Source organism: Cheilinus undulatus, linkage group 12 (genome assembly GCF_018320785.1).
Source record: "Cheilinus undulatus linkage group 12, ASM1832078v1, whole genome shotgun sequence".
NCBI classification, from domain to species: Eukaryota; Metazoa; Chordata; class Actinopteri; order Labriformes; family Labridae; genus Cheilinus; species Cheilinus undulatus.
Genome location: NC_054876.1, coordinates 11,654,622 through 11,671,534, shown reverse-complemented (window position 1 = coordinate 11,671,534; position 16,913 = coordinate 11,654,622). Strand labels below are relative to the sequence as shown.

Sequence of the window (16,913 nt, the reverse complement as noted above, 5' to 3'; positions counted from 1 at the left end):
CAGGAGGAAGAGAAAGAGAGATAAAGAGTTCTTGGCTTGCTTTACTTGACTAGTTGTGTAAGAGCTGGCTGCCACCAATAAGAATAATAGTTCTGTTCTTCTGTTAGTGTGCTGAACACTCCTACCCTACGGCTCTGTCCTCTAAACTCAACAACAACCTCTGTCTCTCTCTAAAGGTCTCTCTCCCTCTCTTTCTCAACCACTCACTTGCCCTCTCTCACCCTTTCAAACACCCTCTGTTTTGCACACTTTAACTCTCGTACCTTCTCTCAGTCTGTCTCTCTTTCCCTCCCTTCCTCTCCTCTCTCTATACCCCCCCCCCCCCACCGCCGCTACCCCTTCTTGTTTTCCTCACACTCTGTGCATGTGTCTCTGCCATGTGGTTCACCGTCCCTCTCTCTGGCCTCTGCAGTATGTGCGCTACATAGAGAAGAAGACGCTGTGGTGCGCCTACTGGGTCGGTCTGGGCATCCTCTCCTCGGTGGGTCTTGGCACTGGCTTGCACACTTTCCTCCTCTACCTGGTAAGAAAGTCTTTTTCTCTGTGACCACGACAAGTTGAACACCACTTTGACACACTGCAGCTCTTCACTTGCCTGTGCATGTTAATGACAGAGCTGAAACTCAAACACAGTCAGTGGATAGTGTTAGTGGTGGTGCTGTGACGCAGGTTTGAAAAAGGCTGTTTTGATGCTGTTGTTGTGTTGTTGCTAAGGCTTTATTATGTGTATTATTAAAAGCTTTTGGAGGCTCCTCATGCATTTGCACACGCATACATGAGTGCGTTAGTGTGGGGTTTGTGCATGCGTGCATTTCAAAGTGGGGCGGAGATGAATAGGCGCTGTGGTAGCCGCACTGTTTTGACAGGCAGTCCAGGAACAATCGCACTCAGTGACCCCTCTGACTGAGTGCACATGAGGATAAAAACACTCACCCTCCCACTCTCTGAGTTCTTTCTCTTTCCTTTCTCCCCGCTCTCCTGCTCCCTGCTGTGATGCTCCCTCCCCTTACTCGTTCTCCTTTTTATGTCTCTCCTCTGTCTTCTCTCCCCCCTTTTCCTTCTCTCCTCTTCTTTCTGACTGTTCTTCACCACAACTCTCCATCTCTGTGTGTTTTGCTCTGTTTTGAGCACGAGGAGGTGTTGGGTCTCTTCTGCTGATCAGATTAGGGTCCCTAAACATCTGCTTGTCTTCACTGCTCTGAGTCCATCTGTCACCGAGAGTCCACTGTCACACTTGTGTGCCCTTGCCCAGTGGAGCTGAACTGGAAACTTTGAAGTGCATGTCCTCCATTCTGCTGTTTTTAAAAGCCAAACTCTGGCGCTCCCAGATGTAATATGAGAGGGTTTATTTGACTCCCCCTTCATGGCCCAGCTTAGTTTTTAAGTAGGGTTGGTAAGATGTCACCACCTAGAGTAGTAAAGCTGCTACTGCAGAGTTTGGTGTCATTGGGTTCATGATAGAACTTGGTGCTCCTTATGAGAGGAGTTGTTGTGTATTTCTTATAGAGTTTAACTGATAATGCTTTTGAAAAAACCAACACTAGTGCACATATTTTTGGATTTTATCTTCTTAGGCAGTGTTTTTATGTCAGTATTTGAATAAATGTATTAATTAGAATTACCAGGCATTCATTTGAATGAAAGTTCCACTTCCCTGCCTTTTATGTTTTCCAGCAAACTGATTTCTTTCGGAACTGAAATGCTTCTGAAACTGAATTTAGTCCATAAGACAGTGCTGCAAACTAGAGATGCGCGAATGTTAAAATCAGGGTCGATGTTGATACCAATGTTTATCGTGACAATTTAGGTTATAGATACCGATGCAGATGCTCTTTTTAATTACTTCTTTTGGTGTTACACTCCAACTATACCATCATTTTCTCTCATGTTTGACAGCAAAAATCATTCAACAGGTCACATCTTCTGTCTGATAATAATCTCTGAATAAGAGATTAGGGGTGCGAAATGCTTTAAATTGACAGGACACAACATAAATGTTTGCTACTGACATGGGCTCATGCCAGCATTATTTGCCAATGGCCAATGTTTGTAAGAAGAACTAATGTTTGAGGATACCGAGGTTTAACCAATGGATTCGTGCATCCCTAGTACAAACACTGAAACCTTCCTTTTTTGTAAAAAAGGACTAACTGAACCTTCTAATGGCTGTCCCTCTTGAATAAGTGCTCTGATCAGATATTGATAACATTTTGTGTTAAATGAAATTCATCTATTACTAGGATGAATTATTCAGTTTGCAGATTTTCGAATTTGTAGAACAGTCTTACATAATAGTGGCCAGAGTTACTAGTTAAACCATTTTTGTTTATAGAGGGAACTCTGTTTCCTCTCTTTAGCTAGAAGCACAAACCTCAACAAGAACAAAACTGACATTAGAGAACTACAGTTACTCAACTTATTTTCAAGAGGGTCTGTTTAAAACAGCAATTAGAACTTTCTGAGTCGTTTTATAGTTTTGAATTTTGACAGATATTAGAATGAGAAGGAAGTAGAAATTAGAGTAGAAGTTGTGGCAAATGAACTGTAAAAATTGTCAAAAGACATGTTGACCTATTTTGAGTTCTGGGTCAGTGATTAACAAGTCATACAACACCATGGCACTTACTAACATGTCCCTAAGTGTTGCACTTGCTAGTTTTCCTTCTTAGGAACTGTTTCCCTTCTGTCCACAAGATTTCATTATATGATCACAATGAGAACGTAAGCAGTTCTTGCTGTGTACATGCTCTTGACTTTGATTTAAACAAATGTCAACATTTTGGAAAGAACAGGCCCTCAGTAAGTGGACCATTAGAGATTTTTATGAGCACAAGGAAGAAGAGCTACAGCTTCTGTTTCAGTCATAATTAAGCACTTGTAGTACTATGAGGCTGAACGTTTTAGGAGTATAATACACAAAAATGAATGTAAACAATATGACATAGAGTATGGTCTATACCATTGTTTCCTGAACTTTTTTCTGGTGACCCACTTTTTACAAAGTTCAGGCCAAGCTACCCAACAACTTTGTTTTACACTGAAGGATGGTGCTAGCTTTAAGTTTAATCCAGACTCAGTCTTGTCATGACCTGGCGCTTTCTGTTTTACAAGCCAGGAAGAAGGAACTTTACCTCCTTTACATAGGCTTTCTTCAAAAACTGATTTGCCCCCCCCCCCCCCAAAAAAAAAAAAACAACCCAACTTTGGGTCCTGACCTAGAATTGGGGAATAAATGATCTAAACCTGCTGTGTCTTGAGAAACATTTATGATGAATTGGTGCTATACAATAAAGATGATTGATAGAGATCCCCACAAAATCACTTTTAAATTAGATAATATGCAGATGATAGTTTGCTGTTTATTATGTGATAAAAAAAAAAACCAAACAATTCATGTCAGAATTGCAAATGTTATTAACTATGATTGTATATCAGTCCAAACCTATGTCCTATTTAAAGTTTTCACCAGCAGCCATTTTTTTTTCTTTGAAGAACAGCATCAGGGCATATTGTAGATCTTACAATCCCCAGGTAAAAGGAACCTGACATATATTCTGAGTCTACTAAATGACTCTGAAGAACTTCTGGAGTGAGTCAAATGAAAAACTAACAAGATCTGTCGTCTGTTTGATGTCAGAGATAAGTGTTACAGTTTAATAAGTAATCATATGAACTTGTGGCTTTACTTCAAATGCATATTTAGTTGTTGTTAGAAGAGATGTTAAAACTCAAAGAGCCCCTTTGATTAGTTTTTCATTAAATAGATGTCTGCTAAATGAAGCTCAGTGTTAGTTCATGCAGGATGTGGTAGTCACATGCTCAGCCATGATCAACTGATGGCCAGCTGATCCCAATTATCCCCTCCCAGCTCCCAGTCACAGCTTGTTCTCTCAACACAGCGATTTATTTAAATTACATTAATGCTGATGCACCATTCTGATGCTAGCAAAGCTTAACTTCCTCCACCCCAGCCTCCTCCTTTATAGCATAATGCTTGTTGCACACTCATATTTCAATTCATGCTACTATGGAATAAATGCTTTTGAATTAATTGCACTGTATTCAGTACGCATACATGTCATAAATGTTTCCATCCATTTGGAATTTTGGGCTATGGGCTCCCTGGAAAGTCAAAGCATGCTGCTTGACTAACCCAGGAAGCATCTTTTGAACAGAGCTATCTCCGCCAAGTAACACTGTAGGTCCATTTTGCAACAAAAAGGTAAAATGTATGATGAGAGTGTTTCTGACTAGGAATGCACGATATTGGATTTTTGCCTACATCCGATATGCCGATATTTTTTAAAACTCATTTTGCCGATACCTGATATTTAATTACATCTTTTCGACTGTTAAAAAAACGCAGTTCCATCCTGTACTACAACTATATTTTTTAAAATATTTGCTAGTCTTATTTGTTTTAGAAACTGACAAAACATTTGATTTTTATCAGAAATGAAGGATGTTATTTTTCTCCCCAAATACAGCCATACACTAATGAAAAACTTACAGTAATGTCTTTGGGTTACATGTGCATTAAATGCTACATGTATTTTAAACAGTACAGCCAAAGTCATCTGCACCTTTGAGTACAATAAACACTAGCAAAATAAACTGCTGACACTGAGCTTCATAGTGCTAAAAAGAAATAGCTTATAACTTTAGCTTGATTCTCCTTATTACTCAGCCAGTTTGCAGGGTGGCTCCCTGACATACTCCTGACAAAGTGCTTTAAACAACAACAACAAAAAAACAGATTCTTAAATGAAAAAATCTAGCTATAGTTCAGAACTTAGATATGCTTTTAAATTTTTGAGACTCAAGATGAACAACAGAAAAAAAACTTCAACTGAAGTAGTTCTCCTGATTCTGCTTTAAACAGCACAAACTAACTGAGCAACCAAGTTTAATGGGCATTTCACTGTTAACAGCTCTGTAATAACACAGTGACACCTAGGGCTGGGCAGTTAATCACAAATTAGATGAAATTGCAATATGCAATTTAAAATCGCAATTTTCAAATCGCAGAAGGTACCATATTTCTTTGACCTGAAATTTGTGTGAAAATACCAGTTTAGAACGTTGTTTTTGCAGCAGAGATGTTATGCATTACATATTTTTAGAATAGTGTACACAAATCCAATTTTCTTCATTTTTGTATGTTTTTCTTATTAAATGTGAGAATTATATACAAATTTTCATTCCCTTTGATACAACACTTCATATCAAATGTGAAAAATCAGTAAAAATCATCACAATTGGATAATTTAAAAAAACTGTTCTGCCCTAGTTTAATCTAATATTGTGTTGGTTATAGTATAAAATGAATTATTGCTTGTTTTTGTTGAAAAATGCATGAGATGAGGAACTTATCGCTTATTAAATCACAATTGCATTAATGGGTAAAAAAAATTGCAATTAGTTTGTTTTTCCAAATCGTTCAGCCCTAGTCACACCTACATCACCAATGCTGGAGACAGGACACCGTGCACAGCCAGCTGCAGTGTGTGCCATGTGGGAAGACTTGGCATACAGAAGTCTGTCATTGCTTTTGCCATGTTTCACGCACTGTCACGTAGCACAACATGCACGTTCTGTTTTTCTATTTTCCATATCCGAAACATAGCTTCAAACATGAAGCTAATATATTTAGCTTTAACGAGGAGCTTCTCAGTGTGACTGGAAACGAAGTTTTGCAGTTAAGGTACAGCTTTAAGCACCTGCTAGGTATAACATGGTGGGGCTTTCAATGCATCATTAGCCTGTGGAAGCCTGTAGCTATCTTCCACCACGCTGAAAGGCTAATTATCAAGAGCTAGTTTGTTGCTGCTGGCGCACTTCCGGCGTCATCATGTGCGCTTAATTATGACATCACATTATTGGCCGTACAGATCGGCATAAATTTTATTATCAGCCGATACCAATAGTTAACTTTTTAAGCTATTATAGGCCAATACCGATATACTGCCGATAATATCGTGCACCTCTATTTCTGACTGAAGTATATTTAACGTAAAATCCTCAGTTTTTCAACACCTACAGTATTATCAATGGTGAATCTTTAGATTTATGATTGCGTCATTTTTCACTGGCAAGTTTCAAAGAAACACACAGTTATCTTGCCTAAGTGCGCACAAAAGCAATATGTCATGAATCTGGATCGGTTTAATAGGTTTACAAGTTTACATCCTACCAGACGGTGTATTCATTTAAGATAATAAGAATAATTATTCTTTTTTTTAATTATATGGCTTATTTTAAACAAATGGTTCATGAATTGATTGAAATAAATAAATCAATTCTATTAACTAGCATATTATAACTGATACATGAAGTTTGAATGAGATATTTGTATCTGATGCTGGTCATTTCTACAAACAATCAGTAGAGGGTGCCATTGGTCTTCAGTTGTTGGTGAATTGGAAAAATCAGTAGTCAGTGCAGTAACAATATTTATAATTTTTGTACAATATTCCTGATAACAAGTGTAAATATTTCAATTCAGATAATTGCACTTGCTGATGATTTGAAGATTCAGCCCGACCAATACAGATTTTAAAACAGGAATTGATCTTAAGCCTTGGACTTCTGTTAAATAACACCAAAACATAGACACTGAAAAGAGTGCACATTGTATTATTTAAAGAGCCAAGACTACCATAAAGTCAGTCATTACTGAGAAGTGCTTAACTTTTCTCTATTTTTCCTCCCAGTATCTCATCAGTGTTTTTTAAGTATATATTTCTATAAGATGGTGAAAGGCATGGATGCTGACAGTTATAGTGACCATTAAGTCCTCTATTTTGCTGAACATAACTTGAGTAATGTCACATTACTTCTCCCTCCTTCTTCAGGTTTCATCATATGTCAGTCCTTTATCTGAACTATTTAAAAGACTTATATTCCAGATCGAAACTAATAATTTTATTTCCACATAGTGAGTGTGTGGTCACATTTTTCTTTACCACAGCACAGTGGTGACAGAGTGTAGACTCCACTGCAACATTAAAGCCTGCTAGTTGACCTCTGTGGAATTGATACGACAATTTTTTACTGCCTTTACAGGACTGGATATTAATCATGGCCCTCATGGCAACTGTGGTCTTCAAATGCAACTTGTAGATGGCCCTCTGCTGCCGCAAAGTTTTATTGTCATTTTGCAAACTGGAGACCTTCTGATGCCATATTTTCTCCTGATACTGATGAAGCATGCTAGCTTGTGATTCACTGGATATCAAGTATTCAAAACACAAAAAACAGTTTAAAAAACATAAACCTACACATAAAGGAAGTATAGCGTCATACTACTAACCTTATATAGACAAATTTAGTTTATTCCAAAACTAAAACCCTACTTCCTATTTTGTGACTTAGATGTTAAATTTGTTAAATAACAAAATTGCTGGGTTTTTGCTCACACCCTCTGCTAGCATCCCAACGTTTTTCATGCTGATATCTTGAACTAAACTGCTTAAAGCAGCCCTTCTTCCTTTTCGTTACACAATTGGTGCAGGAGTTAGTGATTAATTGTACTGAAAGTCAGGTCAGCTTTCTGTTTTGGGTACTGTTTATTGGAGCACCAAAAATAATTTACTGTGGCACAATTATTTTTTATTTGGCTTGTATCCTCAACAACATGGAATTCTTTTTTCCAGGCCATAGTGAAATTATTTCCCATGTTATCAGAAACAGAACAATTTAACTGTAAGCCTCCAACAACATAGCAATCAGCTCTGTAAACGTATTATTCCTTTATGTCATTAGCAAAGTCTAAAGCTCCAGCTCTTCAACTGTTCCAATATGGAAATAGCTTGAACAGTTAAGCAGACATAATCATAATCATACAACAAGTGTGTAACACTTCTGCTTGTTCTTTTGCTTTTTCCTTAGATTTTTGTTTTGCTTTTGGAGGTGAGTAAGTCCTAGTTTTTTCCTGTACCTTTTATTGCCCCCTGCTTGCAACTGTTGACACCTTGACCTGAGACAGTTACATTGTCAAGTAGAGACAAAAACTTCTTTCAGATTGCGATTCAGCAACGGTGCCATAACAAAGATCTGCCGTCATTACGCCTTGTACTTTCATGTTGAATCTGCAATGGCATTACAATGGAGACCTAGTCTGAGATTTCACATTGTGTTAAGGCGTTTCGGAAGGACAGTGTGTATAGAAACAGCGGGGGTCAGACATACACACATCAGACCCGTCGTCCCCCTTGGCTGTTCCGTCTTTTGGATATCCCGTCTCACCCCTGCAGTGCCTCGGTTGCTTCCTCTGATGCTGGCACATTATGCCTCCGTGACATTCATACTGAAGGCGAGACATTACAGGGGTGTCAGTTTCCCGCCTTGAATTGGCAATACTAAAAGGACAAGAGAGATTGTGATGGAGTATCTGCACAATTTTGGAGCAAAGACTTTGTGGGTTCAATGAAATTAGGTGATCATTCAAATAACTCCACTCACTATTCACTGAAATAAGAAATAAGACAAATAGCTGTATTAAGTAATATAAACAGCCTTTTCTGTGTTGTTTTAAATTCCTTTTAATTTGGACCACCAAAATTGTACTTTGGCCACCAAATGAAGGGACTGGGTAGTCTATTGGGCTAGTGTATAACAGGGGAAAAGCCTAACTAAGTGGCACTTTGTAAGAAATAAATGACCATTCAGTTACTATTCAGTAGTACACGTCCTTTTGATGACCAGTAAACCCTCGTATGAGAGTACTGCAGAGCGACCAGTAGAGGGGGATGCATGGCCAGTAACATGCAAGCAAAACCAGTCAATGAAACCAGAGCAGAAGTGGCAGCTCTCCTGTTTCCTGACATGGGCAATTGCTGCCCTGTGTCTCCTCTCTGTGTTTGCATCCCGCTGAGACTGCGGGAGATCATTGTACACGGACAGGACTGGTTATTGGAGAAAGATAAAACCGTGCAACTCATGCGTATAGAAAGAAAAAAAGCACACTTCTTGGCACACTATCAAGTGTATTTTATCCAGCTGCTTCGAGGGAGGAGGTAGTGGGTGGGTGCTCATAATACAGGCCATGAAAACAATAAAATCAGGCAGGAACACTGGAGGGATCTCATTTCGGCAGGAGCTGTTGAGGCAAGGAATAGCACATAGGTGCACTGAAAGTCCTGCACCTGTGCATGTATCTGCCATAATTGTTATGAAGATGACAATTATGAGTGGGACTACCTTTCATCACCCACTTATGCTTAAGTGTTTGTTTTCAAGTGACAACTAATATCACTACCCTTCATAAATCGTCTTTTAACTGAGAAGGGTTAAGGGATGACTGTCAAAAGCTTGGGAATGCTGTAAATATTTTAGAAGAGAGCTCATCTGAGTCACCCACCATTAAATTACTTTCAGTAATGACTGTTGCCATTAAGTCATTATGGGCAGCATGAAAATTGTTGTGCTCGATGCTAAATCAACAGCAACAAAGAATTAAAGTCATTATATTTGAAGCCATGCACACTGCTGTTTATATAATGGCAATGAGGGAAGCCTTGTTTCTCTTGTCTTGGTTTGAGATGTTTCATAAGTGAGAGAGGTGTGCATGTTGAATCTTTTTTGAAGCATGAATTTCAGCAGAAACAGGGTAAAACAACACCAATCATACAAAATTTCACCCTGTTTGCTGTGTGTTATGACTCATGATTTACAGTCCCTTGTCTTTAAAAAAAATAACCCAGAGGCTCATCTAAATGAAGGCAAATTCTGTAGCTCTCTATATTCAGTTTCTTTCAGGACCACTAAATTATATGCTGCAGAGGAGGCTTGTGTAGAATATACAGATTTTCCCCAGCAAACCCCCCTGAAATTAAGTTTTGGCTGTTGGCAATTACAAGAAGCACAGCCTTAATTAGCGCCAACTATTGCTGTAAGCACTGAGCAGGTCTGAGAGTGTGGCTTCCACACATCGAATGTCTCTGTGATGTTGTTACTATTACACACACACATGCACCCACATGCACAGACGCACACACACACTACTGTTCAAAAACGGAGTTTTTAATTTTTATGTCCTTATACAGTGAAATGCAGACTGCCCACATGCGACAGTCTGACAAGAACATGTGGTCGAGGGAAACTCGGTCACAGCATGGCAGGACATCGTACACAGGATTTGTGTGTGTGGTTGTATTTGGGTGTGTTTGAGTCTGTTTTTGTGGGAATGAACTACCCCTCACTCACCTGACCATTGTCTGGCATTGCAGTTACGAGCATTGCAACATCCCGGAAACAGACAATAGGGCACCTTCATGATCTCACCGACAGAAACCTTGCTGCTTTGTTTGAGCTGTGACTCACATGTCGCTGCTCGTCTTTTCATCCTTGACCAAATTTTTTTCTAGTCATTACAGTTAATCCGTTTATTTATTATTTTAAACAAATCACTTGGCAAGATTTGGTTAGTTTTTTTTTTTAATTGCTGATAATTGAGTGTTGGTTAGCCTCTTATAACTATTGAACTTATTTTGATGGATGTGGACTCAGTATTAATATACGGATTATCAGGCTAAATAACAACAAAAACTTGGCCTTTTCTTTGCTGTCACTGCTTTCTATGGCAAACATGGCCTAATATTTAGGGTGTAAAAATCTTTAAATCTTAGATATGGATTGATACATTTATGAATTCACAATTCAGCATTATTGATATACAGTAAAACTAGGACTGAACAATTTTGAAAAAATATCAAATTGCAATAATTTAGACTCGTATTGCAAATTCAATATCAATTATTGTATTGAAGGGAATAATCGTTTTTCATGTAATTCTTTCAATCTTGGATATGGATTGATTTTTCTGTAAAATGTGAATTATTGTTTCAAATTGGTCTGATGTTTTATTATATTTTATAACTTGTAATTTTTTGATTGCATCAGATTTTAATCCTACTTTATGAAAGCAGTAAACTTTCTTTTTATTTCAAACATATCGACATTGTATTGCATCAGTGTGAAAACTTGTGATTTTAATCTTTTGATTAGTCACAGTTTGTTTCCTAATGCAGGACTCTTTCTTAGATCTGGATTTTTTTTTAACTTAATCTATGTATTAGTTAGTTATTAATTAAGACATTAATTCATAGATTTGTAGTTTCTTTTTGCATGCTTTCTATGTAAAACATGACTCAACATAACCTGACCGCTCCTTTTTTTTCACCAAAGTGAGAATTGATACCTCCCATACATGTAACCTGTAACATGGGTGACACATCAGGATCAAGTTCAGTAGCTCTTTGAGAGGTGAAAAGCTACTCTTGACTCACCGATGGCTGGCAGTAACAGATCTCTTGCTTTAACTTCAACCCCTCTTAAATTCAATTTGAAGCCATTAATTTTAAACAGCTTCTAGATAGTGTGTCAGAACTTTATTGCTTGGATTTGATCTCCTCACGACTGAAAAGGCAGTATTACTTACATACCATAAAGATACGCTGGTTGGGAATTTTATATGGGTATGTTATGGATTTGCAGCTGCTCCCAGGGGGAATTTTCTGACTCTGGGTTTAAATTTGAAATACCACTAAGATTTTTGGCGAAAAAACAAAAGCTAACCCCCTCCAGCAAAATAGCTTGCTACGCAGTTTCAATTAATTTTCTTCATCTTAAGACTGGAGACATGGCTCTACCCAGACGTCTTGTGTCTTACTCATCTTCACCATCGCCTTTTAAGATGAATACCAGAGAGATGTGTAAACAGGAGCTTAATGCATCTCAATCTTAACTGTCACACTCCAGCCATCCAAAGCATGCGTCTGTCTGTGTCTTGGAGGCCCTGGGAGTCCTGTTAATACTATGTACAATAACTATTCAAAAGCACACACACACAGCCCACAGGAAGCAAATCCTGGGCCAAAGTGGGCTTAGTGTGTAGCCAGTCTGGAATGGCACCAACAACCCTGCCAGAAAAAGCCAAACCTGACCAGACCAAACCAGAGCACTGCTGGCACACTGCAGGTATTTGGGATATTTGGAGCATGGGTTTATTTTAAACTTTTCTCTAAAGGTTAAATCACTCACCCTCAGGTGGCTGTGTGTGTGTGTGGTCACTGCATCGGCCTTCTGTTTACCCTGATGAAATTGTTACTGGGTCAGACCTTCTGTTTGTCGACAAGAGGTTTAATGGGTGGTGAAAATCACTCAAGGAAGGAATATACAACCAGTTTGGCTCTAATGGGCATCAACAGTCAATGACTGTGATATGAGATGTGTAAGTTTCGATAATGTGTGTTGTTTTGTTTTATTCTTTTATCCTTGGGTTCTGCACAGTTCTGAATGAATAGAATAACCACAAACAAACAAACAAAAAGAAGTTATATCCAATTTCTACTTGTCTCTAAAGTGTTTTCTTATTTATGTGTCGTTTAAAAGTCATGGAATATTCCAGAAAATGAATCACCAGATGAATTAAATTAAATATGATTACTTTTGTCCAACTACTAATATCAATCCAAAAATATTTTTTACTTTTATCATTTATGCAAATCAAAACTAGAAATCCCTTATAATAGAGATGCAGAAATTAGAGATTTTTTTTTTTTTTTTTTTGGTGCTATCATCAATTTATTTATTCATGCACAATATCTGATTTTTGCTGATACTTACAAATTCATTTTAGCAAGTACCAATATTGATACCTATATATAAATGTAGTTTAGACTTAAAACTTCAGTCCCTTAAACACACTGTAATGTTTAAGGAATGAGGATGAAAAAAAGAAATACACTTCTCCTAACATGGATTGAATTGTCCTGCCTAAAACTTCACAAACTTATTTATACATACAACATACAATTTACAGCCAATACATTGGTTGTAAACATTGGCAGAGATTTTCATATCTGCTGAAACTGAAATTATGCTGATAATATTGTGGATCCCTACCATTTTCAAAATGATGATTCTAAAACTTCAAAGATCAGGGCCCACTAAAAATACATCCATAAAGCTTGATCATACAACATTTTAATTTGATGATAGTGTTTTTTTTCCCATTCTTAAGATGATTTATTGAATTTAATTTAGTTTGATTTCACTGAACTGTTTAAGCCACAATTGTGCTGAAGGAACCAACAAGATAAATCTGTAAAATAAATGATAATTACTGAAAGTAATATAAAACAGCTTTTTGTTAAAGCTGCTCAATAAATCACAAATTTTAATATAATCACAATATGAGCATTCACAATAAACAGACATCACAAAAGTCGGAATTCATCATAATGTTGTGGTGCACAATTGATCCAATCACAGTTGCAATGTCAGGGTGTTCAACTACATAATCGCAGTAGTAGTTCTTGAAAGGTTTTTCAAAAATGCCTGCAGAAAGGCCTTAAAGTTTATAATAGTGCCACTGTTGCCCTATGTAGAAGAACCCTTTTCAAGAAAGGAAAAACTTAAATCATTTTGAGAATATTAGATTATTTTGAAAGCAGGAGTACAAAACCTGTGGTTTGGTTTTGTTTTTTCATTCTACTTAATATTTATATGTTTTCAGTTAAATAACAGACAACTAAAAACAGTCATTATTTTCTGCGTTTTCCTTGATAACCAAGTCGGTAGACTCATGATGCCATTTATGTATTATATTGTAACTGCGATCACAAATTATAATATTTTCCTATGTAGTCACAATTGAACATTAATACCAACTTGCACAAACTGCTGGAGAAATGACTTTATGTAAAGAAGCATTGTTTTCTCACTCACACTGAGTGGAAGCCTGGGTGTAATGGAAATACTTTTACATCAGTATGATGCAGTCCTATGAAGCTAAGCTAGCAATCAGCTTCCCTTAGTAATGGGTGCAAATTTAGGGTGAAAATATTTGAGATATTTTGGAAATGGAAATTGGAAATGGAAAAGTTGCAAAAACTATAGCTACCGCTAGTAAGGACCCTAGTAAGGACCCTTCAGCATTAGTTTCCCCATCACACTTAGTAACTTTGCCTCATTATTAAAGAATATTTAATACTGTGAATACATCACATTTTTTCTTGTGCAGACCTAACATAAAAATCAACTTTAAATCAAAATTAGTTCAACTATGGTGTATTGTCAGCCCAAACTTTAAATAAAAATCTTCATTAATTTTTTTAATTGATTTTGAAAATTTAAACACAAGCTACACCTATTTTGTGAGATTTCCTGGTCCATAGAGTTTGGAAAGAAAATTATTTTAAGTTATTAAATATGATTATTCTGTTACTTATTCTGTTGTTTGACATAAAACTTCCATGATCCCCTCAGCTAAGTAAAAGCACTGCCTCCTCTTACCCACATATTTATGCTCGATTTACTGACATTTAAAACAAATGTGAAAAAAATCTGAAATAACTCATCATATGTAGTTTTTTGAGATAATTTGGGTTGAAATAAAAATGTCTTGTGGGCTTACAAGACATCACTCAGTGGGGGGTCACAGTGTCTGTCTGTCTGTCTGCTAGTCAGGGAGAGGTCTCTGAATATGAAGTCATTTGGTGAAACCACATGGATAAATCACTGGGACCAGCCCCTTAAACCTCCAGCATCTCATAGTCAGTGCGTGTGTGTTTACCACCCACTTCTAAACAGCATCGGCCCCTCCTCTGTGTCTCTGCTCCATCACTGGCCTCAGTCCAGTGCTCTCTTACCTCCCTCAGAGATCCCGACCAGGGCTTCCTCATAACGAACTAACCTCTAATGTTTGTCTTTCTTTGCCTGCAGCAGTCTCCCACTGTAAGAAGTGGTGAACAGGTTATGCTAGCCTGACCATGTCTAATGCACTTAAATGATCCTTGACAACCACAGCGACCTGTTAACGGCTGAAGTGTCTTGTGGTCGTGGTCCCTGAGAACTGGTCAGTTTATGGTCACCCATCAATGTCTGGTCTTGGGCTACATTCGCCACCGTGAGCTAACAAGAGTCCATGCCATGTTCAGTGGGTGTGATGGGTACGGGTAGAGCCTCATGATTAAAACAGTAAATTAAGGGTAACCTGATTTCCACACACAGTTTGATATAATACAGAACAATTTAACAGGGCTGGTGTGCAGGACAACATAAAATGTTCTTTTGTTGCATGTTTTGTAACCCACATTTAGCTGGCGCTGCCTCTGACTTATGCTTTACTTATTTCTGAAGAAAATGAACTGCTTTTTGAAATTTTACAAGATTCAAAATCATCAAAAGTCCATCTTCTCAGCATTTACAATGAATGTAGGTCTCATTTGCAATATAAAAAATCCACCTTCTTTAATGAGTGGCATTACAACTCAATTCATCACACCCACACAGGTACGTTATGAACTAATGGAATGTCATAAGAATTGCCATAGTGACGCACAACTTCGCACAAAAGAAAGATTTATTCGTAGATCAAGTGTTCACAAATTCATGACTTCTGTGTCAGTCTTGCTGCTCATGTTGCACATCATGTTGTGGAGCATCAAGGGTCATCAGCGGTCAGTATCGTGTCAGCGCCTCATTTCAGCAGCAGCTATTTGCCAACCAACTTTCACATCCTCCTTTAGCCGACACAGTTTGTTCTTGCTGTGGCACCGAAAGGAAGCGCCTTTTTGTTCATGTGATTTTACCAACTGCTGGGCTCAGAGCCAGCCAATTCCTGTCAACTAGTCAGAGTGTAATGTCTGAGAGATTTTCAGTTTAACAAATGTTAAAGGTACCATAGCACTTTCACACTGAAATTTCTAGATTCATTAAAAATAACTTTACATTTCTTATATTGTCTTGAATATTTCTAACAGTTTCAAAGCCAGAGGAACCCTTGACTTTTGTAGTTGTTGTGGGACATGTCTTGTCATGGGACAAGTGTAAACTGTTACTCACAACGTTTATGAACTGCTACCTTTAATTAAACATGAGCAAGAACAGATTGTACCACAAGTTGACACAGTGAGGGTGTCCCTTCACTCGACTTAGAAGATGTGTTTTTACACTTCCCTCAGGCTATATGAGTCTGTTTCAATTTGTTAATTAATATTATTAATTACAAACATCCCAAATCCATCAGATTCATAACAACGATACTGGATAAAAATATCAAACTTTAAACAAGAGATTTTCCTAGTGTGTCGCCACCTTTTGCATTTTTTTGCATAGGAATCAGTCATACAGTCACCTCTATTTTCTTTCCAAATATTTATCACTTGGATCTTTATGACTCAGCACACACTGTCCCTGTGACGTGAGTGTTTCTGCTTGAACTAATAAGTTCTTACAGTTGGGAAGCGGGCAGGGTAATCACATATTTAACGTTATTTGGAAGTTAAACAGTCCTCTAAAGGTGCACCCCCCGAGCATCTGCTTAGACTACCCCCAGTTAATTAAACACAAGTTAAACTGGCACGTCAGGGCTTCAGTGAGTGTGTCGACACGCAGAGCTAACATGAGTAAACATTTGGTAACCTAGGTATTGATAGTGTCATGATATTATATGATCATAGCACAGAGCAGTGACTCACACTGTAACATAACATTGTTTCATTTATTGAGACAAGGAACTTGCTTGTGTCATTTCTGGGGAGAAATAGCTGGGAATAACACCTGTGATTCCCCCTTACACTTGATATAATCTTCTGTCACTATTTTAAAAGTGGTCCAGTTTACATGCTGTGTTTAAGTTAGTATCAGTTGCTGAATTAGATGACACAATGGGATTTCAGCCTATGGCCCATTGATGGAGCTATTGCATTTGCAGTATTCTTAAACTGGGGATGACTTCATTAAGAACTTCAAGCCTTATCCTTGTTCCACCTGAGAGAAGGTGTCATCTATGCAATATTTTCTGAAGTCCTTGCTAAGTTAAAATTAAAAATATAGATGATACCAGTGATTTGGTTTCAGAGAAAAAAAAGCAGGGGGAGCAGTGAATTTACAAGGCTTGTAGTCAA

At 37.7% G+C, this 16,913-nt stretch overlaps 1 protein-coding gene across 2 annotated transcripts in view; it reads left to right on the top strand.

The window, feature by feature from the left end:
• LOC121519190 (vacuole membrane protein 1-like) overlaps positions 1–16,913 on the top strand; it is a 106,964-nt gene that overhangs the window by 17,831 nt on the left and 72,220 nt on the right. For both annotated transcript variants that reach the window (XM_041802019.1, XM_041802018.1), the window contains exon 5: positions 413–523. In XM_041802019.1, the coding sequence (XP_041657953.1) occupies positions 413–523 (111 nt within the window). The remainder of the gene's footprint in view (positions 1–412; positions 524–16,913) is intronic.